Source organism: Anomaloglossus baeobatrachus, chromosome 4, assembly GCF_048569485.1.
Source record: "Anomaloglossus baeobatrachus isolate aAnoBae1 chromosome 4, aAnoBae1.hap1, whole genome shotgun sequence".
NCBI lineage: Eukaryota > Metazoa > Chordata > Amphibia > Anura > Aromobatidae > Anomaloglossus > Anomaloglossus baeobatrachus.
Window position 1 is genome coordinate 261,663,749 of NC_134356.1, and position 25,835 is coordinate 261,689,583.

Consider the following 25,835-nt stretch of genomic DNA (forward strand, 5'->3'; position numbering starts at 1 on the left):
CGGAGTGCTCTCACTAGATCTAACAAGTGCAAATCCTTTTCACATTGGTGAACTGGATGAGGGCAAAAAGAAGGTAAGGAGATATCCTGATTGAGATGAAAAGGGGACACCACCTTAGGGAGAAATTCCGGGACCGGACGCAGAACCACCTTATCCTGGTGAAAAACCAGGAAGGGGGCTTTGCATGACAGCGCTGCCAACTCCGACACTCTACGGAGCGATGTAACTGCCACTAGAAACGCCACCTTCTGCGAAAGACGTGATAGAGAGACATCCCGCAGTGGCTCGAAGGGTGGTTTCTGAAGAGCCTTTAGCACTCTGTTAAGATCCCATGGTTCCAGCGGCCTTTTGTAAGGTGGGACTATGTGGCAAACTCCCTGCAGGAACGTGCGGACCTGCGGAAGCCTGGCTAGACGCTTTTGAAAAAACACGGAAAGCGCCGATACTTGTCCCTTGAGAGAGCCGAGAGACAAACCCTTGTCCATTCCGGATTGAAGGAAAGAAAGAAAAGTGGGCAAGGCAAACGGCCAGGGGGTAAAACCCTGATCAGAGCACCAGGATAAGAAGATCCTCCAAGTCCTGTGATAGATCTTGGCGGACGTTGGTTTCCTGGCCTGTCTCATAGTGGCAATGACATCTTGAGATAACCCTGAGGACGCTAGGAGCCAGGACTCAATGGCCACACAGTCAGGTTGAGGGCCGCAGAATTCAGATGGAAAAATGGCCCTTGAGACAGCAAGTCTGGTCGGTCTGGGAGTGCCCACGGTTGACCCACCGTGAGGTGCCACAGATCCGGGTACCACGACCTCCTCGGCCAGTCTGGAGCGACGAGGATGGCGCGGCGGCAGTCGGACCTGATCTTGCGTAACACTCTGGGCAGCAGTGCCAGAGGAGGAAATACATAAGGCAGTCGAAACTGCGACCAATCCTGAACTAATGCGTCCGCCGCCAGAGCTCTGTGATCTTGAGACCGTGCCATGAATGCCGGGACTTTGTTGTTGTGCCGAGACGTCATGAGGTCGACGTTCGGCGTTCCCCAGCGGCAACAGATCTCTTGAAACACGTCCGGGTGAAGAGACCATTCCCCTGCGTCCATGCCCTGGCGACTGAGAAAGTCTGCTTCCCAGTTTTCTACGCCCGGGATGTGAACTGCGGAGATGGTGGAGGCTGTGGCCTCCGCCCACAGCAGAATCCGCCGAACTTCTTGGAAGGCTTGACGACTGCGCGTGCCACCCTGGTGGTTGATGTACGCGACCGCCGTGGCGTTGTCCGACTGTATGCGGATCTGCCTTCCCTCCAGCCACCGATGGAACGCCTTTAGGGCTAGATATACTGCCCTTATCTCCAGAACATTGATCTGAAGGGAGGACTCTGTCGGAGTCCAGGTTCCCTGAGCCCTGTGGTGGAGAAAAACCGCTCCCCACCCTGACAGGCTCGCGTCCGTCGTGACCACAGCCCAGGATGGGGGCAGGAAGGATTTTCCCCTCGACAAGGAAGTGGGAAGAAGCCACCACTGAAGAGAGGTTTTGGCTGCCGGTGAAAGAGAGACGTTCCTGTCTAGGGACGTCGACCTCCTGTCCCATTTGCTGAGAATGTCCCATTGAAGTGGACGCAGATGAAACTGCGCAAAGGGAACTGCCTCCATTGCTGCCACCATCTTCCCTAGGAAGTGCATGAGGCGCCGCAAGGGGTGTGACTGGGCCCGAAGAAGGGAGTGCACCCCTGTCTGCAGCGAACGCTGTTTGTCCAGCGGGAGCTTGACTATCGCAGAGAGAGTATGGAACTCCATCCCGAGGTAAGTCAGTGATTGGGTCGGTGTCAATGTTGACTTTGCGAAATTGATGATCCACCCGAACCTCTGGAGAGTCTCCAGAGCAATGGTCAGGCTGTGTTGGCATGCCGCCCGGGAGGGAGCCTTGACTAGGAGATCGTCTAAGTAAGGGATCACCGAGTGGCCCTGAGAGTGTAGGACCGCCACCATGGATGCCATGACCTTGGTGAAGACCCGTGGGGCTGTCGCCAGGCCGAAAGGCAGTGCCACAAACTGAAGGTGTTCGTCCCCGATGGCGAAACGCAGGAAGCGTTGATGCTCTGGTGCAATCGGCACATGGAGATAAGCATCCCTGATGTCGATTGATGCTAGGAAGTCTCGTTGGGACATCGAAGCGATGACAGAACGGAGAGATTCCATCCGAAACCGTCTGGTTCTCACGTGTCTGTTGAGCAGTTTGAGGTCCAGAACGGGACGGAATGATCCGTCCTTTTTTGGCACCACGAACCAGTTGGAGTAAAAACCGCGACCACGTTCTTGAAGGGGAACGGTGATCACAACTCCTTCTGTCTTCAGAGTGTTCACCGCCTGAAAAAGTGCATCGGCTCGCTCGGGGGGCGGAGATGTTCTGAAGAAACGAGTCGGAGGACGAGAGCTGAGCTCTATCCTGTAACCGTGAGACAGAATGTCTCTCACCCATCGGTCTTGGACATGTGGCCACCAGGCGTCGCAAAAGCGGGAGAGCCTGCCACCGACCGAGGATGCGGTTTGGGGAGGCCGAAAGTCATGAGGAGGCCGCCTTGGAGACGGTGCCTCCGGCGGTCTTTGGAGGACGTGACTTAGACCGCCATGCATAAGAGTTCCTCTGGCCCTTCTGAGTCCTGTTGGACGTGGAGGATTGGGACTTGGCTGAGGGCCGAAAGGACCGAAACTTCGATTGAATTTTTCGTTGCTGAGGTCTGTTTGGTTTGGACTGGGGTAAGGACGAGTCCTTTCCCTTGGATTGCTTAATAATCTCATCCAATTGCTCGCCAAACAAACGGTCGCCAGAAAATGGCAAACCGGTTAGGAACTTCTTGGAAGCAGAGTCTGCTTTCCATTCGCGTAGCCACATGGCCCTGCGGACTGCCACCGAATTTGCGGACGCTACCGCTGTGCGGCTCGCAGAGTCCAGGACGGCATTCATGGCGTAGGATGAAAATACCGACGCCTGAGAAGTCAAAGACGCAACTTGCGGAGCAGAGGCACGTGTGACCGCATTAATCTCAGACAGACAAGCTGAGATAGCTTGGAGTGCCCACACTGCTGCAAAGGCTGGGGCAAAGGACGCGCCTATGGCTTCATAGATGGATTTCATCAGGAGTTCTATCTGCCTGTCAGTGGCATCCTTGAGCGATGAAGCATCTGCCACTGATACTACGGATCTAGCCGCCAGTCTAGAGACTGGAGGATCCACCTTGGGGCATTGAGCCCAACCCTTAACTACGTCAGCGGGGAAGGGGTAACGTGTGTCATTAAGACGCTTAGAAAAACGCTTGTCTGGAAATGCTCTGTGCTTCTGGACAGCATCTCTGAAGTTAGAGTGATCGAAAAACGCACTCCGTGTACGTTTGGGAAACCTGAACTGGTGTTTCTCCTGCTGAGAAGCCGACTCCTCTACAGGTGGAGGTGGGGGAGATAGATCTAACACCTGGTTGATGGACGCTATAAGGTCATTTACTATGGCGTCCCCTTCCGGTGTATCAAGATTGAGAGCAACGTCAGGGTCAGAGCCCTGAGCTGCGACCTCCGCTTCATCCTCCAGAGAGTCCTCAAGCTGAGACCCCGAACAGTGTGATGAAGTCGGGGAAGGTTCCCAGCGAGCCCGCTTAGCCGGTCTGGGACTGCGGTCCGTGTCTGAGTCCTCCCCGTGAGACCCAGGTGTCACCCCAGGAGCACGCTGCTGCGCAGACAGAGAGGGGCCTGGGGGCGATGAACTCACAGTGCCCGAGGCCTGTGTAAGGACCGATCTGGACTGCAAGGCTTCTAGTATCTTAGCAGACCATCTGTCCATAGACTGAGCCATGGATTGTGAAAGTGACTCAGAGTTTCTCAGCCAAAGCTGCAAACTCTGTCCCTGCCACCTGGACAGTGGAAGCCGGCGGTTCTACCTGAGCCGAGGGCCCCACCAGTGCCCGAGGCTCCGGCTGAGCGAGTGCAACAGGGGCCGAGCATTGCTCACAGTGCGGGTAGGTGGAACCTGCAGGTAACATAGCCGCACAAGAGGTACAGGTTGCAAAATAACCCTGTGTCTTGGCACCCTTGCTCTTTGCGGACGACATGCTGTTGTCTCCTCGGAGAGTGATCACTGAGGGTATATAGCCAAAAGCAAAACAATGCGGCCGAACAGAGAAAATGTATACAAATATATATATATATATATATATATATATATATATATACATATATATATATACACACACTTCGGCACCCCAGGGGGACCAGCACCGTGTAACCGGTGTGGCTTACCGACCGCCCCAAGCGGTTGTGTGTCCACCAGATTCCCTGCCTTGGGCCTCCCAGAGCTGCAGAGCTCGTTCTGAAATCCTCCACCGGCAGAAGTGATTGTAAAAATGGCTGCTGGAGCTCTCAGGGAAGGAGGGAGCCATGGGCGGCGACTAATAAAGTGCGGGAATCTGGTGCCCCACAGTGATCAGTGAGGGGGGAGGAGGACACCTAAGTATGGTCCAGCCCTCACTGCCGACGTCCAGTCGACCGTCCCGCCCTTACCCCTGACTGGCAGGCCCGGGGGCGGGAGTTATAGTACTAGGCCGCATGAAGCCGGGGAGTAAAGTTAATAACGCGGCCGGCAAACAGGCACGGTCGGCGCGGTAGTCCCGGTCGTCACAAAAAAACAGCAGCGCTGCAGCGTCTGTGACACAGGGGCTCCATGCACCGTCCCCAAGGGGACACAGAGTACCTTTAGATGCAGGGCCTGTCCCTGATGATACCAAGTCTCCTGTCCGGCAGATTCCCCCAGGGGCTGCGGAGGGAGCCCGGTCCCAGTGAATGGTGACCGGTTAGGATCCCACTTCTCCCAGAGCCTCTAAGGGATGGGGAAGGAAAACGGCATGTGGCTCCAGCCTCTGTACCCGCAATGGGTACCTCAACCTTAACAACACCGCCGACTAAGTGGGGTGAGAAGGGAGCATGCCGGGGGCCCTGTTAGGGGCCCTCTTTTCTTCCATCCGATACAATCAGCAGCTGCTGCTGACTAAAATGGGAGCTTGAGTGAATGTGTGCCTCCTTCAACACAAAGCATAAAACTGAGGAGCCCGTGATGCACGGGAGGGTGTATAGGCAGAGGGGAGGGGTTACACATTTTTTAAAGTGTAATACTTTGTGTGGCCTCCGGAGGCAGAAGCTATACACCCAATTGTCTGGGTCTCCCAATGGAGCGACAAAGAAAAGAACAATTCAACATGAATAACATGTGTACACAAAAAAACAACCAGCCCGAAGGGTACAGGGGCGGGTGCTGGGTCTCCCAATAGGAGCTAGAAGAAAAGGAATTTACGGTAAGTAAACAAAATTCCCTTCTTCTTTGTCACTCCATTGGGAGACCCAGACAATTGGGACGTCCAAGAGCAGTCCCTGGGTGGGTAAAAGAATACCTCAATAAAAAGAGCCGAAAAAACGGCCCCCTCTTACAGGTGGGCAACCGCCGCCTGAAGGACTCTCCTACCTAGACTGGCGTCTGCCGAAGCATAGGTATGCACTTGATAGTGTTTCCTGAAAGTGTGCAGACTAGACCACGTAGCTGCCTGACACACCTGTTGAGCCGTAGCCCAGTGCCGCAATGCCCAGGACGCACCCACGGCTCTGGTAGAATGGGCTTTCAGCCCTGAAGGAATCGGAAGCCCAGAAGAACGGTAGGCTTCGAGAATCGGTTCCTTGATCCACCGAGCCAAGGTAGACTTGGAAGCCTGCGAGCCCTTACGCTGGCCAGCGACAAGGACAAAGAGCGCATCTGAACGACGCAGGGGCGCCGTGCGAGACACGTAGAGCCGGAGTGCTCTCACAAGATCCAAAGAGTGCAAATCCTTTTCACACTGGAGAATTGGATTAGGGCAAAATGAAGGCAAGGAGATATCCTGATTGAGATGAAAAGGGGATACCACCTTAGGGAGAAATTCCGGGACCGGACGCAGAACCACCTTATCCTGGTGAAACACCAGGAAGGGGGCTTTGCATGACAGCGCTGCTAGCTCAGACACTCTCCGAAGTGATGTGACTGCCACTAGGAAGGCCACCTTCTGCGAAAGACGTGATAGAGAGACATACCGCAGCGGCTCGAAAGGTGGTTTCTGAAGAGCCGTTAGCACCCTGTTAAGATCCCAGGGTTCCAGCGGACGCTTGTAAGGTGGGACTATGTGGCAAACTCCCTGCAGGAACGTGCGGACCTGCGGAAGCCTGGCTAGGCGCTTTTGAAAAAAAACACGGAGAGCGCCGATACTTGGCCCTTGAGAGAGCCAAGTGACAAACCCTTGTCCATTCCGGATTGAAGGAATGAAAGAAAAGTGGGTAAGGCAAACGGCCATGGAGTAAAACCGTTATTAGCGCACCAGGATAGGAAGATTTGCCAAGACCTATAATAGATCTTGGCGGACGTAGGCTTCCTGGCCTGTCTCATGGTGGCAATGACATCCTGAGATAACCCTGAAGACGCTAGGAGCCAGGACTCAATGGCCACACAGTCAGGTTGAGGGCCACAGAATTCAGATGGAAAAATGGGCCTTGTGACAGCAAGTCTGGGCGGTCTGGAAGCGCCCACGGTTGACCCACCGTGAGATGCCACAGATCCGGGTACCACGACCGCCTCGGCCAGTCTGGAGCGACGAGAATGGCGCGACGGCAGTCGGACCTGATCTTGCGTAACACTCTGGGCAGCATCGCCAGAGGAGGAAACACATAAGGCAGTCGAAACTGCGACCAATCCTGAACTAACTCGTCCGCCGCCAGAGCTCTGTGATCCTGAGACCGTGCCATGAATGCCGGGACTATGTTGTTGTGCCGTGACGCCATGAGATCGACGTCCGGCGTTCCCCAGCGGCGACAGCTCTCTCGAAACACGTCTGGGTGCAGAGACCATTCCCCCGCGTCCATGCCCTGACGACAGAAAATCTGCTTCCCAGTTTTCTACGCCCGGGATGTGAACTGCGGAGATGGTGGAAGCTGTGGCTTCCACCCACTGCAGAATCCGTCGGACTTCCTGGAAGGCTTGACGACTGCGAGTGCCGCCTTGGTGGTTGATGTATGCGACAGCAGTGGCGTTGTCTGACTGGATACGGATCTGCCTGCCCTCCAGCCACCGATGAAAAGCCAATAGGGCTAGATACACTGCCCTTATCTCCAGAATATTGATCTGAAGGGATGACTATCGGAGTCCAGGTTCCCTGAGCCCTGTGGTGGAGAAAAACCGCTCCCCACCCTGACAGGCTCGCGTCCGTGGTGACCACAGCCCAGGTTGGGGGTAGGAAGGATTTTCCCTGCGACAGAGAGTTGGGAAGGAGCCACCACTGAAGTGACGTCTTGGTTGCAAGGGAAAGAGAGACGTTCCTGTCGAGGGAAGCCGAACTCCTGTCCCATTTGCGGAGAATGTCCCATTGGAGTGGCCGAAGATGGAATTGCGCGAACGGGACTGCCTCTATAGCTGCCACCATCTTCCCCAGGAAGTGCATGAGGCGCCTTAAGGGGTGTGACTGACTCCGAAGAAGGGATTGCACCCCTGCCTGCAGAGAAAGCTGTTTGTCGCTCGGAAGCTTGACTAACGCTTGCTGGGTATGAAACTCCATCCCAAGGTACGTCAGTGATTGGGTCGGTGTCAACTTGGATTTCGGGAAGTTGATGATCCACCCGAACCGCTGGAGAGTCGCCAGAGCGCCAGATAGACTTTGTTGACACGCCACCCGAGACGGGGGCCTGACTAGGAGATCGTCCAAGTAGGGAATCACCGAGTGGCCCTGAGAATGCCGGACCGCCACAACGGATGCCATGACTTTGGTGAAAACCTGTGGTGCTGTCGCCAAGCCGAAAGGCAATGCCACGAACTGGAGGTGTTCGTCCCCGATGGCGAAACGCAGGAAACGTTGATGCTCGGGTGCGATCGGTACATGGAGATAAGCATCCTTGATGTCGATCGATGCTAGGAAGTCTTCTTGTGACATTGAGGCGATGACCGAGCGGAGAGATTCCATCCGGAACCGTCTGGTTCTCACATGTCTGTTGAGTAGCTTGAGGTCCAGAACGGGACGGAATGACCCGTCCTTTTTTGGCACCACGTTCCTGAAGGGGAACGGGGATCACAACTCCTTCCATCTTTAGAGCGGCTACTGCCTGAAAAAGTGCGTCGGCCTGAGCGGGGGGCGGAGAGGTTCTGAAGAAGCGAGCCGCAGGACGAGAGCTGAACTCTATCCTGTAACCATGAGACAGAATGTCTCTCACCCATCGGTCTTGAACATGTGGCCACCAGGCGTCGCCAAAGCGGGAGAGCCTGCCACTGACCGAGGATGCGGTCAGGGGAGGCCGAGAGTCATGAGGAAGCCGTCTTGGAGGCAGTGCCTCCTGCGGCCTTTTGTGGGCGAGACTTGGATCGCCACGCATAGGAGTTCCTCTGGCTTTTCTCCGGCCTGTTGGACGAAGAGGATTGGGACTTGGCGGAGGGACGAAAGGACCGAAATCTCGATTGAACCTTTCTCTGTTGAGGTCTCTTAGGTTTGGCCTGGGGTAAGGAGGAATCCTTTCCTTTGGATTCCTTAATAATCTCATCCAATCGTTCGCCAAACAAACGGTCGCCAGAAAACGGCAAACCGGTTAAGAACCTCTTGGAAGCCGAATCTGCCTTCCATTCGCGCAGCCACATGGCCCTGCGGACTGCCACAGAGTTAGCGGATGCTACAGCTGTACGGCTAGCAGAGTCCAGGACGGCGTTCATGGCGTAGGATGAAAAGGCTGACGCCTGAGAGGTCAAAGACGCAACTTGCGGAGCAGAATTACTTGTGACAGCATTAATCTCAGTCAGACAAGCCGAGATAGCTTGGAGTGCCCACACGGCTGCAAAGGCCGGGGCAAAAGACGCGCCCGTGGCCTCATAGATGGACTTCACCAGGAGCTCAATCTGTCTGTCAGTGGCATCTTTTAGCGATGAGCCATCTGCAACCGACACCACGGATCTAGCCGCCAATCTTGAGACTGGAGGATTCACCTTGGGACAGTGAGCCCAACCCTTAACGACTTCAGATGGGAAGGGGTAACGCGTGTCAGTGAGGCGCTTAGTAAAGCGCTTGTCCGGGACCGCTCTGGGCTTCTGGACAGCGTCCCTGAAGTTAGAGTGATCAAAAAACATATTGCGTGTACGTTTGGGGAACCGAAACTGGTGTTTCTCCTGCTGAGACGCCGACTCCTCTACAGGAGGAGGCGGGGGAGAGAGATCTAACACCTGGTTGATGGACGAGATAAGATCATTTACTAAGGCGTCCCCCTCAGGTGTATCAAGGTTAAGGGCGACGTCAGGGTCAGAGCCCTGAGCTGCGACGTCCGCCTCGTCCTCCAGAGAGTCCTCAAGCTGGGATCCCGAGCAGCGAGAGGAAGTCGGGGAAGAGTCCCAGCGAGGCCGCTTAGCCGGTCTAGGACTACGGTCCGGGCAGGAGTCTTCCGCCTGAGACCGAGGGGCCAACCTATGAGCGCGCTGTGGCGCGGACTGAGAGGGGCCTGGAGGCGACGAGCCAACAGGGGCCGGGGCCTGTGAAGGGTCCGGTCTGGACTGCAAAGCCTCTAGCAGCTTAGAAGACCATTTGTCCATAGACTGTGCAATGGATTGAGAAAGTGACTCAGAGAGTTTCTCAGCAAAAGAGGCAAACTCTGTCCCTGCAGCCTGGTCAGGGGGAGCAGGGGGGTCTGGGGTCTACATGAGCCGAGGGGCCCACCAGTGTCCGAGGCTCCGGCTGAGCAAACGAAACAGGGGTCGAGCATTGCTCACAGTGAGGGTAGGTGGAACCCGCAGGTAACATAGCCCCACAAGAGGTACAGGCCGCAAAAAAACCCTGTGCCTTAGCAGCTTTGCTCCTTGTGGACGACATGCTGTTGTCTCCTAGGAGAGTGATCACTGAGGGTATATGGGAAAGGGGTATACAGGCCACCGAACAGATAGATATAGATATATACATATCTAATCCGGCACCCTAGGGGGACCAGCACCGGGTGACATGTGTGGCTTACCGACCGCTAACGAGCGGAGTGTGTCCTCCAGATTCCCTGCCTTGGATCCCCCGGAGCTGCAGAGCTGTTCACTGAGAATCCTTCACCGGCAGAATGCCAAAAAATGGCTGCCGGAGCTCTCAGGGGAGGAGTGGAGCCGTGGGCGGCGCCAGCAAAGTGCGGGAATCTGGGGACCCCACAGTGATCAGTGAGGGGGGAGGAAACATGCAGGATGCTCCAGCCCTCACATCCGACGTCAGGTCGGTAATCCCGCCCTTACCCCTGACAGGCAGGCCCGGGGGCGGAATTTTTGCGACTAGGCCGCGATGAAGCCGGGGACTAAATTTGAAACCGCGCCCGACAAGCAGGCACGGTCGGCGCGGAAGTCCACCGGCCTCCTAAATTCAGCAGCCGCCGCGGCTTCCGGGAAGAAGGTGCGCTCCCTGCACAGTCCCCTATGGGGACACAGAGTACCTTTGAGTTGCAGGGCCCGGTCCCTGAGGTTGAAGAGGCTCCGGTCCGGCAGGTTCCCACAGGGGCTGCGGATGGAGCACGGTCCCAGTAAATGGATGACCGCTTAGGATCCCACTTCTCCCAGAGCCGCTTAAGGGATGGTGAAGGAGACGGCATGTGGCTCCAGCCTCTGTACCCGCAATGGGTACTTCAACCTTAACAACACCGCCGACGTAGTGGGGTGAGAAGGGAACATGCCGGGGGCCCCGTGGGGGCCCTCTTTTCTTCCAACCGACATAACGAAGTTGAGAATGCATGAGTGGATGTGTGCCTCCTTCCACACAAAGCATAAAACTGAGGAGCCCGTGATCCACGGGAGGGTGTATAGGCAGAGGGGAGGGGTTACACTTTTTAAAGTGTAATACTTTGTGTGGCCTCCGGAGGCAGAAGCTATACACCCAATTGTCTGGGTCTCCCAATGGAGCGACAAAGAAAACAAGCCCTCATATGGTAAGATTGACGTAATAATAAAAAAGTGACGGCTCTCGGAAGAAAAGGAGCGAAAAACAAAAACGCAAAAACGGAAAGTGCCCGGGGGCTGAAGGGGTACATTGGGGTATTCCTAACAAATCTTTCCTACACTACTACACCAAATTCACCCAACTAATTTATCCAAACTAAAGACAATTGGTAGGGATTCCATACAAATCCAGTCCTAAAGAACTTTTTAAATAAATACATATTTACAGTATTGGTTTTCTACTCCTCACTACTATTTCACAGTCATTGTATCATACATGTGATAGATAGAAGTCATGACTGATTAACCAGTTCAATCAATAGTATTGTTTTTGTATAATATCTTGAGTTGACAAAGAAAAACTATACACATATTTATAAAATATATTATATATATATATACATACACACACACACACACACACATAGAGAGAGAGAATGTGTGTGAGAGTGGTGTGTGTGTGTGTGTGTGTGTGTGTGTGTGTGTGTTTAATTAAGGGAATTTTGTTTACTTACCGTAAATTCCTTTTCTTCTAGCTCTAATTGGGAGACCCAGACAATTGGGTGTATAGGCTATGCCTCCGGAGGCCGCACAAAGTATTACACTCAAAAGTGTTAAGCCCCTCCCCTTCTGCCTATACACCCCCCGTGCTCCCACGGGCTCCTCAGTTTTGGTGCAAAAGCAAGGAGGAAAAAGAATTATAAACTGGTTTAAAGTAACTTCAATCCGAAGGAATATCGGAGAACTGAAACCATTCAACATGAACAACATGTGTACACAAAAAAACAGGGGCGGGTGCTGGGTCTCCCAATTAGAGCTAGAAGAAAAAGGAATTTACGGTAAGTAAACAAAATTCCCTTCTTCTTTGTCGCTCTATTGGGAGACCCAGACAATTGGGACGTCCAAAAGCAGTCCCTGGGTGGGTAAAATAATACCTCGTAAGAGAGCCGTAAAACGGTCCTTTCCTACAGGTGGGCAACCGCCGCCTGAAGGACTCGTCTACCTAGGCTGGCATCCGCCGAAGCATAGGTATGCACCTGATAGTGTTTCGTGAAAGTGTGCAGGCTCGACCAGGTAGCCGCCTGACACACCTGCTGAGCCGCAGCCTGGTGCCTCAAAGCCCAGGACGCGCCCACGGCTCTGGTAGAATGGGCCCTCAGCCCTGATGGAACCGGAAGCCCAGCCGAACGGTAAGCTTCGATAATTGGCTCCTTGATCCACCGAGCCAGGGTTGATTTGGAAACCTGTGACCCTTTACGCTGGCCAGCGACAAGGACAAAGAGTGCATCCGAGCGGCGCAGGGGCGCCGTACGAGAAATGTAGAGTCTGAGTGCTCTCACCAAATCTAACAAGTGCAAATCCTTTTCACATTGGTGAACTGGATGAGGATAAAAAGAAGGTAAGGAGATATCCTGATTGAGATGAAAGGAGGATACCCCCTTAGGGAGAAATCCGGAACCGGACGTAGAACCACCTTGTCCTGGTGAAACACCAGGAAAGGGGCTTTGCACGACAATACTGCTAGCTCAGACACTCGCCGAAGAGAAGTGACTGCTACTAGAAAAAACCACTTTCTGCGAAAGTTGTGAGAGGGAAATATCTCTCATTGGCTTGAATGGTGGTTTCTGAAGAACCATCAGAACCCCGTTTAGATCCCAGGGTTCTAACGGCCGCTTGTAAGGTGGAACGATGTGACAAACCCCCTGCAGGAACGTGCGTACCTGTGGAAGCCTGGCTAGGCGCTTCTGGAAAAACACAGAGCGTCGAGACTTGTCCCTTAAGGGAGCCGAGCGACAAACTCTTTTCCAGTCCAGATTGAAAGAAGGACAGAAAAGTGGGCAAGGCAAAAGGCCAGGGAGAAAAAACCCTGAGCAGAGCACCACGACAGGAAAATTTTCCACGTCCTGTGGTAGATCTTGGCGGACGTTGGTTTCCTAGCCTGTCTCATAGTGGCAATGACGTCTTGAGATAACCCTGAAGACGCTAGGGTCCAGGGCTCAATGGCCACACAGTCAGGTTGAGGGCCGCAGAATTCAGATGGAAAAAACGGCCCTCGAGATAGCAAGTCTGTTTGGTCTGGTAGTGTCCACGGTCGGCCGACCGTGAGATGCCACAGAACCGGGTACCACGACCACCTTGGCCAGTCTGGAGCGACGAGGATGGCGCGGCGGCAGTCGGTCCTGATCTTGCGTAACACTCTGGGCAACAGTGCCAGCGGAGGAAACACATAAGGGAGCTGAAACTGCGACCAATCCTGAACTAAGGCGTCTGCCGCCAGAGCTCTGGGATCTTGAGACCGTGCCATGAACATTGGTACCTTGTTGTTGTGCCGGGACGCCATGAGGTCGACGTCCGGCACCCCCCAGCGGCAACAGATCTCCTGAAACACGTCCGGGTGAAGGGACCATTCCCCTGCGTCCATGCCCTGGCGACTGAGATAATCTGCTTCCCAGTTTTCCACGCCTGGGATGTGAACTGCAGATATGGTGGATGCCGTGGCTTCCACCCACATCAAAATCCGCCGGACTTCCTGGAAGGCTTGCCGGCTGCGTGTGTCGCCTTGGTGGTTGAAGTATGCCACCGCTGTGGAATTGTCCGACTGAATTCGGATCTGCTTGCCCTCCAGCCACTGCTGGAACGCTTTCTGGGCAAGATACACTGCCCGTATGTCCAGAACGTTGATCTGAAGCGAGGACTCTTGCTGGGTCCACGTACCCTGAGCCCTGTGGTGGAGAAAAACCGCTCCCCACCCTGACAGACTCGCGTCTGTCGTGACTACTTCCCAGGATGGGGGTAGGAAGGATATCCCCTTCGATAATGAAGCGGGAAGAAGCCACCACCGAAGGGAAGCTTTGGTCGCCTGAGAGAGGGAGACGGTCCTGTCGAGGGACGTCGGCTTCCTGTCCCATTTGCGTAGGATGTCCCATTGAAGGGGACGCAGGTGAAACTGCGCGAAAGGGACTGCCTCCATTGCTGCCACCATCTTCTCCAGGAAGTGCATGAGGCGCCTCAAGGGGTGTGACTGGCCTTGAAGGAGAGATTGTACCCCTTTCTGTAGTGACTACTGCTTGATCAGCGGAAGCTGCACTATCGCTGAGAGGGTATGAAACTCCATGCCAAGATATGTCAGCGATTGGGCCGGTGTCAGATTTGACTTTGTAAAATTGATGATCCACCCGACACCCTGGAGAGTCTCCAGGGTAGCGTCGAGGCTGTGTTGGCATGCCTCTTGAGAGGGTGCCTTGATCAGTATCCAAGTACGGAATCACCGAGTGACCCTGAGAGTGGAGGACCGCTACTACAGTAGCCATAACCTTGGTAAAAACCCGTGGGGCTGTTGTCAGGCCGAACGGCCGTGCCACGAATTGCAGGTGTTCATTTCCTATGGCGAAGCGCAAGAAGCGCTGGTGCTCTGGAGCAATCGGTACGTGGAGATAAGCATCTTTGATATCGATCGATGCAAGGAAATCTCCTTGGGACATTGAGGCGATGACGGAGCGGGGGGATTCCATCCTGAACCGTCTGGTTTTTTACATGTTTGTTGAGCAGTTTCAGGTCAAGGACCGGGCGGAAAGACCCGTCCTCTTTTGGGACCACAAACAAATTGGAGTAAAAACCGTGGCTCAGTTGCTGAAGAGGAACCGGGATCACCACTCCTTCTGCCTTCAGAGTGCGCAGCGCCTGCAGAAGAGCCTCGGCTCGCTAGTGAGGCGGGGATGACCTGAAGAATCGAGTCGGGGGACGAGAGGTGAACTCTATCTTGTAACCGTGAGACAGAATGTCTCTCACCCAGCGGTCTTTTATTTGTGGCAGCCAGGTGTCGCAAAAGCGGGAAAGCCTGCCACCGACCGAGGATGCTACTAGAGGAGGTCGAAAGTCATGAGGAAGCCGCTTTGTTAGCGGCGCCTCCGGTGGCCTTTTAAGGACGTGACTTAGACCGCCATGCATCAGAGTTCCTTTGTTCTTTCTGAGACCTTTTGGACGAGGAGAATTGGGACCTGCCCGCGCCCTGAAAGGACCGAGACCTCGACTGCCCTCTCCTCCGTTGGGGTATGTCCTGTTTGGACTGGGGTAAGGATGTATCCTTTCCCTTGGATTGTTTGATGATTTCATCCAGACGCTCGCCAAACAGCCTGTCGCCAGAAATTGGCAAACTGGTTAAGCGCTTTTTGGAAGCAGAATCTGCCTTCCATTCCCGTAGCCACAAGGCCCTGCGGAGTACCACCGAATTGGCGGCCGCGACCGCCGTACGGCTCGCAGAGTCCAGGACAGCAATAATAGCGTAAGACGCAATTGCCGAGGTCTGGGTGGTAATGGATGCCACTTGTGGCGCGGCCGTGCATGTGGCTGCTTCAATTTGTGCTTGACCTGCTGAGATAGCTTGTAGCGCCCATACAGCTGCGAATGCTGGGGCAAAAGAAGCTCCGATAGCTTCATAGATGGATTTCAACCAGAGCTCCATCTGCCTGTCAGTGGCATCCTTGAACGAGGCCCCCTCGTCCACTGCAAGTATGGATCTAGCCGCCAGTCTGGAGAATGGAGACACTTTGGGACACTGAGTCCAACCTTTAACCACGTCAGGGGGAAAAGGATAACGTGTATCCTTAAGGCGCTTAGAAAAAACGCTTATCTGGACAAGCATGATGATTCTGGACTGCCTCTCTGAAATCAGAGTGGTCTAGAAACATACTCGGTGTAAGAGAAGCTGACTCCTCCGCCGGAGGAGCTGAGGGAGAAATATCCAGCATTTGATCGATGGACGCAATAAGAACGTTCAGTATGGCGTCCCCGTCTGGAGTATTAAGATTGAGAGCGCCCTCAGGATCAGAATCCTGATCAGCTGTCTCCGCAGTATCAACCAGAGATTCCCCCCGCTGAGACCCTGAACAATATGATGTCGAGGGAAATTCTAAGCGAGCCCGCTTAGTCGGTCTGGGGCTGGGGTCTAAGTCAGCACCCTCAGCCTGGGATGTATGAGATACCCCGGGAGGACATTGTTGGTCCAACTGAGGGGGGCCAGGGAACAATGATTCAACAGAGTCCCTTTGCTGAGATACCGGCCTGGACTGCAAGGCTTCTAGTATCTTAGCCATAGTCTCAGAGAGTTTTGTAAACTCCGTCCCCGTCACTAGGACAGTGTCAACAGGTGGCTCCCCCTGGGCCCCTCTTAGCAGAGGCCCTGGCTGAAGAAGTGTCACAGTGGCCGAACATTGCACACAATGAGGGTCAATGGAACCTGCCGGCAGCTGGGTCGTACAAGCGACGCAGGCAGCATAATAAGCCTGTGTTTTTGGCACCCCTGCCTTTTGTGGGCGCCATGCTATTGTTTTCCCTGAGTAACACACTAGGGTATATAGCCAGAATGAACTGTGCTCATACAGTGTAAAATATATACTAAAAACAAATAATGTATCAGTACACTACAGCACCATGAGGCCAGCACCACAGGTGCTGCTTACCAGCCGCCTAAAGCGGTTATGAGGCCACCAGAGACCGTGTCTGGGTCTCTCAGGGTTTGTCCGTCTCTGCAGCGTCGTAGGAGCTGACAGGAAATGGCTGCGGCGTCCTGACGAGAGGAGGGAGCCGTGGGCGTAGCCGAGGTGCTCACACTGTGCACAGTGAGGGGAGTGGAGTATGGAAATCATACTCCAGCCCTCAGTGCTGCTCTTCCGTGCAGCGTCCCGCCCTTCCCCTGCCTGTCAGGGCTGAGGGCGGGAGAAAGGGAAACTAGGCCGCAAGCCAAGCCGGGGACTCGAGTATAAGCGTGGCCGCCGTAAAAGCGCGGCTAACGCCGAAGTCCCCGGCGAACTACAAGTCCCAGCCGCACCGCAGTTTCCCCTGGCAGCGGCGGTTAGCGCGGTAGCCCCTACATATAAACACACTCAGCGACGCTGAGTGTGTAATGGCACAGTTTAACCCAGTCCCCCGGTGCACTAGCACACCCAGCAAGGCTGAGGTGTTGCCGTGCGCGGTCCCCACAGGGATACAGAGTACCTTCACGTAGCAGGGCCATGTCCCTGAACGGTACCCGGCTCCTATCCAGCAGGCTCCACAGGAGTTGTGGATGAAGCACGGTCTCAGTGCCTGGAGACCGATAGGATCCCACTTCACCCAGAGCCCTGAGGGGGATAGGGAAGGAAAGCAGCATGTGGGCTCCAGCCTCCGTACCCGCAATGGATACCTCAACCTTAACAACACCGCCGACAAGAGTGGGGTGAGAAGGGAGCATGCTGGGGGCCCTATATGGGCCCACTTTTCTTCCAACCGACATAGTCAGCAGCTGCTGCTGACTAATCTGTGGAGCTGTGCGTGTCTGACCTCCTTCGCACAAAGCAAAAAACTGAGGAGCCCGTGGGAGCACGGGGGGTGTATAGGCAGAAGGGGAGGGGCTTAACACTTTTGAGTGTAATACTTTGTGCGGCCTCCGGAGGCATAGCCTATACACCCAATTGTCTGGGTCTCCCAATAGAGCGACAAAGAAATATATTTATTTATAATCTTCGTTCAGAGAAGCCGGACTTCCTGACAACGCCACTTGAGTTCCACCCACAAATAATTTGGAAATACGAAACCGGAAGTGGGCGTCTGCTTGGGCATTTACACCTCCTAGGACCAGAGGTGACGGGATATTTGCAATTTAAAATTCATGCTGCTATGGGCGATTGTGCCTGAATATAGGTCTTCTGATGAATCCTGAAAACTGATGGGGAGATCGGTTGAATCCTGAAAACTGATGGGGACATCGGTGACTGAATGGGCAGAGGTAATTGTGATGGGGTATTTGGTCAAGGGGATTTGCACAAGACAAGTACTATTTGTGTGTAATTTCTGTTTCTAGGTGTTGCTTTGCTTAGGAACTTCTGTTAGGGACAGGCATCGTTGAGCGGGGGTGCCACTAAGCTGTTTAGGGGCAAATTAGGTCCTTTTGGCCAATGGACTGTCCACCCAATCCAACAAGATGGATATATATGCTACAATCTTCTGTGAGCTAATTTCTAGAGTTGAGCAAAAAGATTTACATGACCCTGGTCTAGCAACCACACCGATAGTCAGTTGCTGCCAGATTAAAACTCTAAATAATGACTATATGCAACACAATAAATAAAAAAGAAACCCTTTACATGACATACAAAATAATTAAGAAACAAAAAAATAATAGTGCAGCCATATGCCTTCCAATACTTCTAGCAGGAGCCAATACTCATTTTTGGGAGCTATGACATAACTATGTTATGATGGTATTGATAATGGTGACAGCTCTTACATTGCCTTCTCGTCCTCCAGCTGTATGACCAGCTCTGCCACTTTTAGCTCTAGTTGTGAGCTCTGCTGCTTCTGTTGCTGAAGATCTTGTACACATTGCTCACGATTCGCTTTTACGCTTGTTAGATCTACTTCCAGTTTCTGAGGGAAAAAACAATTTAAACATATAAACAACTTCATGTATAACACACACTGAAAGTACCTAACAGACTATCAAGTAGTGACAGCATACAGACGTATCCTATATTATTTTACTAGCGGAAAACATAGGGATTAAGAAGGTGTCCAAGTACTGGACAACCTCTTAAACCCCTTCCCAGTATGCCCAAGGTTGTGAAGTCTAAGGTACATTCTAACATGCTGTATATAAGAGCCCAGGCCGGGGGTATAACATAAAAAACACTTTCTAATACTCACCTAACAGTCGCACTGTGGACTTTATGTGCGTCTCCGTTGTCCGGTGCCGGCGCCTCCTCTTTCGGCCATCTTCGTCCTCTTTCTGAAGCCTGGGTGCATGACGTGGCTTTGTCATACACACTCGCCGGTCCCGCGCAGGCGCACTACAATACTTTGATTTGCCCTGCTCAGGACAGATCAAAGTGTGCCTGCTCAGGACCTCAATGCCAACGAGTGTGTATGACGTCGGACTGGTCATGCACCGCGGCTAGAGAAGAAGGAGAACAAAGATGGCTGAAAGAGGCGGTGCCGGCACCGGACAACGGAGACACCCATAAGGCCCACAGCATGACCGTTAGGTAAGTATTATAAAATGTTTTCAATGTTATACCCCTGGCCTGGGCTCTTATATACAGCATTCTAACATGCTGTATACAAGAGCCCGGTGGTGGTGGCCGTAGCTTATAGGCCAAAAAAGTGGTGACAGGTTCCCTTTAAGTGTAGAGTTTCCGGAATTCAACTGCAGTAACAGTTACAACCCATGGACAGGTGTGGGACCGTTTCTGGGAACGCAGGCATGTACATCCCTCTTAAAGGAATTCTCTAAGAATGCAATAAAATGACTCAAACAGAAGGCCATCTTAGTCACACATAAGGACGGGCTACAGTCTGAAGAAACACAGCTCGAGACGGGAGTTCCAACTTCACTGGAGCTGTATCATAAGTATATACTCCTGCAGCCAATGGAAATCTTCTCGGACTGACTAAGCCTGGAGGATGGAGGCTGACGAAAACATTCCTTTGTGCGCAGTCAGCCAAGAAGATTTATTTCTTCTCCTGTCACACAGTTCTCTCGCAGCTCCAGTACGTGTGCAGCTCCTGTCAGTTGTCACAGTCTTGGGAGCAGTGTTTCTTTAGACTGCAAGTGATCCTGAAATGTCACTAGGACGAATCACGGAGGGGGAGGGGGGTGGGGTCATATTACATTTTTGGAGAATCATATTAAGCTGACTTAAGAGGCTGACTATAGAATCCTAATGACCTATCTGCACTCACCTTAATTTGCCCCTCAAGTGCTTCTGCCTTTTGCTCGAGGTTGAGATGCTTCTCCTTGTACTCTTTGATACTTTGCTCCAGCTGTGCACAGTGATCCTGCTTTTCTTGTAATTTTGCATTCACTTGTTCAAGTTGAGTATTGACTTTATTCAATTCCTACTTAGAAAAGAAAAAGCTCAATAGAAAAATACAGCACAAAAGTAAAAAACAATCATACATACAAAGTACATGATAGCTCCCGGCAATATTAAAGCAATACTCACCTGTTGCTTGTCTTGTAATGCATTTTGAGCTGTATCCAAATGATTTTGCAGGTCAACCCTTTGTGAAGTCTTCGCAGCCTCAGCAGACAACAAAAGCTCAGTCTTTGCTTTGATCTAAAATTGTGTCAACATTGACTATCGTTACAAATCATATCAATTATGAAAAAGAAAAGTCATACAAAAAGCTAATTGTTCTAAAACACAAAATAACTGCTCATTTCCTTATACTTGATCCTTCACATATTGGCACAAAAACGGAATGTCAGACCATTAACAATCAAGTACTAATTGACCCTCCAATTTTAATCACCATGTTTAAAGACCCATTTAGGCATATAGCAAGTTCTAAAAAAGGACTAAAGAGATGCAGATCTTCAAGCTAAAAATGAACAAGCCCTTTTTCTAATTAACACCACCACATAAAGAAGGCATGTAAAAAGTGATAAATCTGCCTGGGGTAAATGAATCATCTTAGCACTCTTTGTAAGGCGTTTGCTCCACCTTAAAAGGAACCTGTCAGGTGCAATATGCACCCAGAACCTGGGTATATATCTCTAATCCCTGCCTAACCGTCCCAGCTGATAGTAACATTAAAAAAGAGATCTGTAGAAAAAAGTATTTCTAAAGATCCCATATGATATGCTAATCTCGTCACGGGGTGTTCGTCCCCTTGGCTAGTCGGCCCCCTTAGCATGTAAGCACGCCCATGCTAATGAATGTGCAGCGTCAGAGTATGGTCGCACTCACCTCTCACCTGCCATCGCGTACGACTCCTGGATTTGGGCTCAGTGTGCATAATCCTGGACTTTCGGTCATGCAGACTATGAAGCCGGGTGTATGCGTCCTGGCTTCAAACTGAAGTAGTGTGCATGACCGAAAGTCCGGGATCAAGTGCACAGAGCTGAAATCCAGGAGTTGGACGAGATGGCAGCAGAGAGGTGAGCGCGCCCATGCCTCTGACACTGCACATTCATTGGCTTGTTACTACGCCCACAGGGACGTGCTAAAGGGGCAGACTAGCCAAGAGAACCAATTTCCTTGTCACTGGCCTCATTAGCATATCAAATGGGATCTTTAGAAATACTTTTTCTAAAGATCCATTTTTCTATGCTATTATAGGCTGGGACTGCTAGGCAGGGATTAGAAACATGCACCCAGAACTGCTTGTGGTTCTAGGTGCATATTACACCTGGTGGCTTTAAGAAAGCCAGTCAGAAGCATTTCACCAAACCAAATCAGATCTCCTCCTTTGCACTGGAGAGGAGCAGCATCCCAAAACTTGTGTCTAGAAACAGAGTTTCTGATTTGGCTACTTATCCTAAGTTATGTGACAAGTCTTATTAGGCTGCTTTCACACATCAGTTTTTTGCCATCAAGCACAATCCGGCAAAAACTAATAAAACGGATCCGACGTCTGTTGCCGCCGGATCAGTTTTTTCCCCCATAGACTTTCATTAGCGCTGGATTGTGCCGGATGGCCTTGCGTTTCATCCGTTTTTTTTGCCGGATCTGGCAAAATTTACTTGTCTGGTGGCCGAATGAAACGTTGAAGTGAACGTTTTTGTGTCCGACAAAAAAAATGGATTGCGCCGGATCTGACACCGTACGGCGTGTTTTATAATGGAAGCCTATGGACGCGGCAAAAAAATGGATCTGGCCGCCGGATCCGTTTTTTTTTAACTGGGCATGCTCAGAATCATACCGTATCTGTCAAAAAACTGAAGGAACCGATGGGAAAGAAGGGAATTTTGTTACTTACCGTAAATTCCTTTTCTTCTAGCTCCTATTGGGAGACCCAGACGATTGGGTGTATAGCACTGCCTCCGGAGGCCACACAAAGCCTTACACTAAAAAGTGTAAGGCCCCTCCCCTTCTGGCTATACACCCCCAGTGGGATCACTGGCTCACCAGTTTTAGTGCAAAAGCAAGAAGGAGGAAAGCCAATAACTGGTTTAAACAAATTCACTCCGAAGTAACGTCGGAGAACTGAAAACCGTTCAACATGAACAACATGTGTACCCGAAAAACAACCAAAAATCCCGAAGGACAACAGGGCGGGTGCTGGGTCTCCCAATAGGAGCTAGAAGAAAAGGAATTTACGGTAAGTAACAAAATTCCCTTCTTCTTCGGCGCTCCATTGGGAGACCCAGACGATTGGGACGTCCAAAAGCTGTCCCTGGGTGGGTAAAGAAATACCTCATGTTAGAGCTGCAAAGACAGCCCTCCCCTACGGGGAGGCAACTGCCGCCTGCAGGACTCTTCTACCTAGGCTGGCGTCCGCCGAAGCATAGGTATGCACCTGATAATGTTTGGTGAAAGTGTGCAGACTCGACCAGGTAGCTGCCTGGCACACCTGTTGAGCCGTAGCCTGGTGTCGCAATGCCCAGGACGCACCCACGGCTCTGGTAGAATGGGCCTTCAGCCCTGATGGAACCGGAAGCCCAGCAGAACGGTAGGCTTCAAGAATTGGTTCTTTGATCCATCGAGCCAGGGTGGCCTTGGAAGCCTGCGACCCTTTGCGCTTACCAGCGACAAGGACAAAGAGTGCATCCGAGCGGCGCAGGGGCGCCGTGCGGGAAATGTAGATTCTGAGTGCTCTCACCAGATCCAACAAATGCAGATCCTTTTCATACCGATGGACTGCATGCGGATAAAAGGAAGGCAAGGAGATATCCTGATTAAGGTGAAAAGAGGATACCACCTTAGGGAGAAACTCCTGAATGGGGCGCAGCACTACCTTGTCCTGGTGGAACACCAGGAAAGGAGCTTTGCATGACAGCGCTGCTAGTTCAGACACTCTCCGAAGAGACGTGACCGCTACCAGAAAGGCCACTTTCTGTGAGAGTCGAGAAAGTGACACATCCCTCAGGGGCTCGAAAGGCGGCTTCTGGAGAGCAACAAGGACCTTGTTTAGATCCCACGGATCTAACGGCCGCCTGTACGGAGGTACGATATGACACACCCCCTGCAGGAACGTGCGCACCTGAGAAAGTCGCGCTAGACGCTTCTGAAAAAACACGGATAGTGCCGAGACTTGCCCTTTAAGGGAGCCGAGCGACAAGCCCTTTTCCAACCCAGATTGCAGGAAGGAAAGAAAGACAGGTAACGCGAATGGCCAGGGAATACTCCTTGTGCAGAGCACCAGGATAAGAAAATCTTCCACGTTCTGTGGTAGATCTTAGCAGAAGTGGACTTCCTAGCCTGTCTCATGGTGGCCACGACCCCTTGGGATAATCCTGAAGACGCTAGGATCCAGGACTCAATGGCCACACAGTCAGGTTCAGGGCCGCAGAATTCCGATGGAAAAACGGCCCTTGGGACAGTAAGTCTGGACGGTCTGGTAGTGCCCACGGTTGGCCGACCGTGAGATGCCACAGATCCGGGTACCACGACCTCCTCGGCCAGTCTGGGGCGACGAGTATGACGCGGCCGCAATCGGATCTGATCTTGCGTAACACTCTGGGCAAGAGTGCCAGAGGTGGAAACACATAAGGGAGCCGGAACTGCGACCAATCTTGCACTAAGGCGTCTGCCGCCAGAGCTCTTTGATCGCGAGACCGCGCTATGAAGGTCAGGACCTTGTTGTTGTGCCGAGACGCCATTAGGTCGACGTCCGGCACCCCCCAGCGGCGGCAGATTTCCTGAAACACGTCCGGGTGAAGGGACCATTCCCCTGCGTCCATGCCCTGGCGACTGAGGAAGTCTGCTTCCCAGTTTTCTACGCCCGGGATGTGAACTGCTGATATGGTGGATGCTCTTTCCTCCACCCACATCAGAATCCGCCTGACTTCCTGGAAGGCTTGCCGACTGCGTGTCCCTCCTTGGTGGTTGATGTATGCCACCGCTGTGGAGTTGTCCGACTGAATTCGGATCTGCTTTCCTTCCAGCCACTGCTGGAAGGCTAATAGGGCAAGATACACTGCCCTGATTTCCAGAACATTGATCTGAAGTGTGGACTCCTGCTGAGTCCACGTCTCTTGAGCCCTGTGGTGGAGAAAAACTGCTCCCCACCCTGACAGACTCGCGTCTGTCGTGACCACTGCCCAGGATGGGGGCAGGAATGATCTTCCCTGTGATAATGAGGTGGGAAGAAGCCACCATTGCAGAGAGTCCTTGGCCGTCTGAGAAAGGGAGACTTTCCTGTCTAGGGAAGTTGTCTTCCCGTCCCATTGGCGGAGAATGTCCCATTGAAGTGGGCGCAGCGCGAACGGGACTGCCTCCATTGCTGCCACCATCTTCCCTAGGAAGTGCATGAGGTGCCTTAAGGGATACGACTGACCCTGAAGGAGAGACTGTACCCCTGTCTGTAGTGACCGCTGCTTGTCCAGCGGAAGCTTCACTATCGCTGAGAGAGTATGAAACTCCATGCCAAGATACGTTAGTGATTGAGTCGGTGCCAGGTTGGACTTTGAAAAGTTGATGATCCACCCGAAAGTCTGGAGAGTCTCCAGCGCAACATTCAGGCTGTGTTGGCATGCCTCTTGAGAGGGTGCTTTGACAAGTAGATCGTCTAAGTAAGGGATCACCGCATGTCCCTGAGAATGCAAGACTGCTACCACTGCCGCCATGACCTTGGTAAAAACCCGTGGGGCTGTCGCCAGACCAAATGGCAGAGCTACGAACTGGAGATGGTCGTCTCCTATCACGAAACGTAGAAAACGTTGGTGCTCTGTAGCAATCGGCACGTGGAGATAAGCATCCTTGATGTCTATTGATGCAAGGAAATCTCCTTGAGACATTGAGGCAATGACGGAGCGGAGGGATTCCATCCGGAACCGCCTGGCGCTCACATGCTTGTTGAGCAGCTTTAGGTCCAGAACAGGACGAAACGAGCCGTCCTTTTTTGGAACCACAAAGAGATTGGAGTAAAAACCTTGTCCTTGTTCCTGCAGAGGAACAGGGATCACCACTCCTTCTGCTTTTAGTGAGCACACCGCTTGCAGAAGGGCATCTGCTCGGTCGGGATGTGGGGAGGTTCTGAAGAACTGAGGCGGAGGACGAGAACTGAATTCTATCCTGTACCCGTGAGACAAAATGTCTGTTACCCACCGGTCTTTGACCTGTGGCAGCCAAATGTCGCAAAAGCGGGAGAGCCTGCCACCGACCGAGGATGCGGAGGGATGAGGCCGAAAGTCATGAGGAAGCCGCCTTGGAAGCGGTTCCTCCGGTTGCTTTCTTGGGGCGTGAATGAGCCCGCCAGGAATCTGAGCTCCTTTGCTCCTTCTGAGTCCCTTTGGACGAGGAGAATTGGGTCTTGCCGGAGCCTCGAAAGGACCGAAACCTCGACTGCCACTTCCTCTGTTGAGGTTTACTTGATCTGGGCTGGGGTAAGGAGGAGTCCTTACCCTTGGATTGCTTAATGATTTCAGCCAATTGTTCACCAAACAGTCTATCTACAGACAGTGGCAAGCTGGTTAAACATTTTTTGGAAGCAGAATCCGCTTTCCATTCCTTTAACCACAAGGCTCTGCGCAAGACAACAGAGTTGGCAGACGCAATTGAGGTACGGCTTGTAGAGTCCAGGACAGCGTTGATAGCGTAAGTCGCAAACGCAGACATTTGCGAGGTTAGGGACGCTACTCGCGGCACTGCTGGACATATGATAGAGTCCACCTGTGCCAAGCCAGCTGAAATAGCTTGGAGTGCCCACACGGCCGCGAATGCTGGAGCAAACGACGCGCCGATAGCTTCATAGACAGATTTCAACCAAAGGTCCATCTGTCTGTCATTGGCATCTTTAAGTGAAGCCCCGTCTTCCACTGCAACTATGGATCTAGCCGCAAGCCTGGAGATTGGGGGGTCCACCTTTGGACACTGGGTCCAGCGTTTGACCACGTCAGGGGGAAAGGGATAACGTGTATCCTTAAGACGTTTGGAG

At 52.6% G+C, this 25,835-nt stretch overlaps 1 protein-coding gene across 3 annotated transcripts in view; it reads right to left on the minus strand.

Annotated features, from left to right (window-relative positions):
- EEA1 (early endosome antigen 1) overlaps nucleotides 1-25,835 on the minus strand; it is a 302,741-nt gene that overhangs the window by 96,138 nt on the left and 180,768 nt on the right. For all 3 annotated transcript variants that reach the window (XM_075344800.1, XM_075344799.1, XM_075344801.1), the window contains 3 exons: nucleotides 19,958-20,071; nucleotides 19,695-19,850; nucleotides 18,244-18,383 (listed from right to left, as the gene is read on the minus strand). In XM_075344800.1, coding sequence (XP_075200915.1) covers nucleotides 18,244-18,383; nucleotides 19,695-19,850; nucleotides 19,958-20,071 — 410 coding nt within the window. The remainder of the gene's footprint in view (nucleotides 1-18,243; nucleotides 18,384-19,694; nucleotides 19,851-19,957; nucleotides 20,072-25,835) is intronic.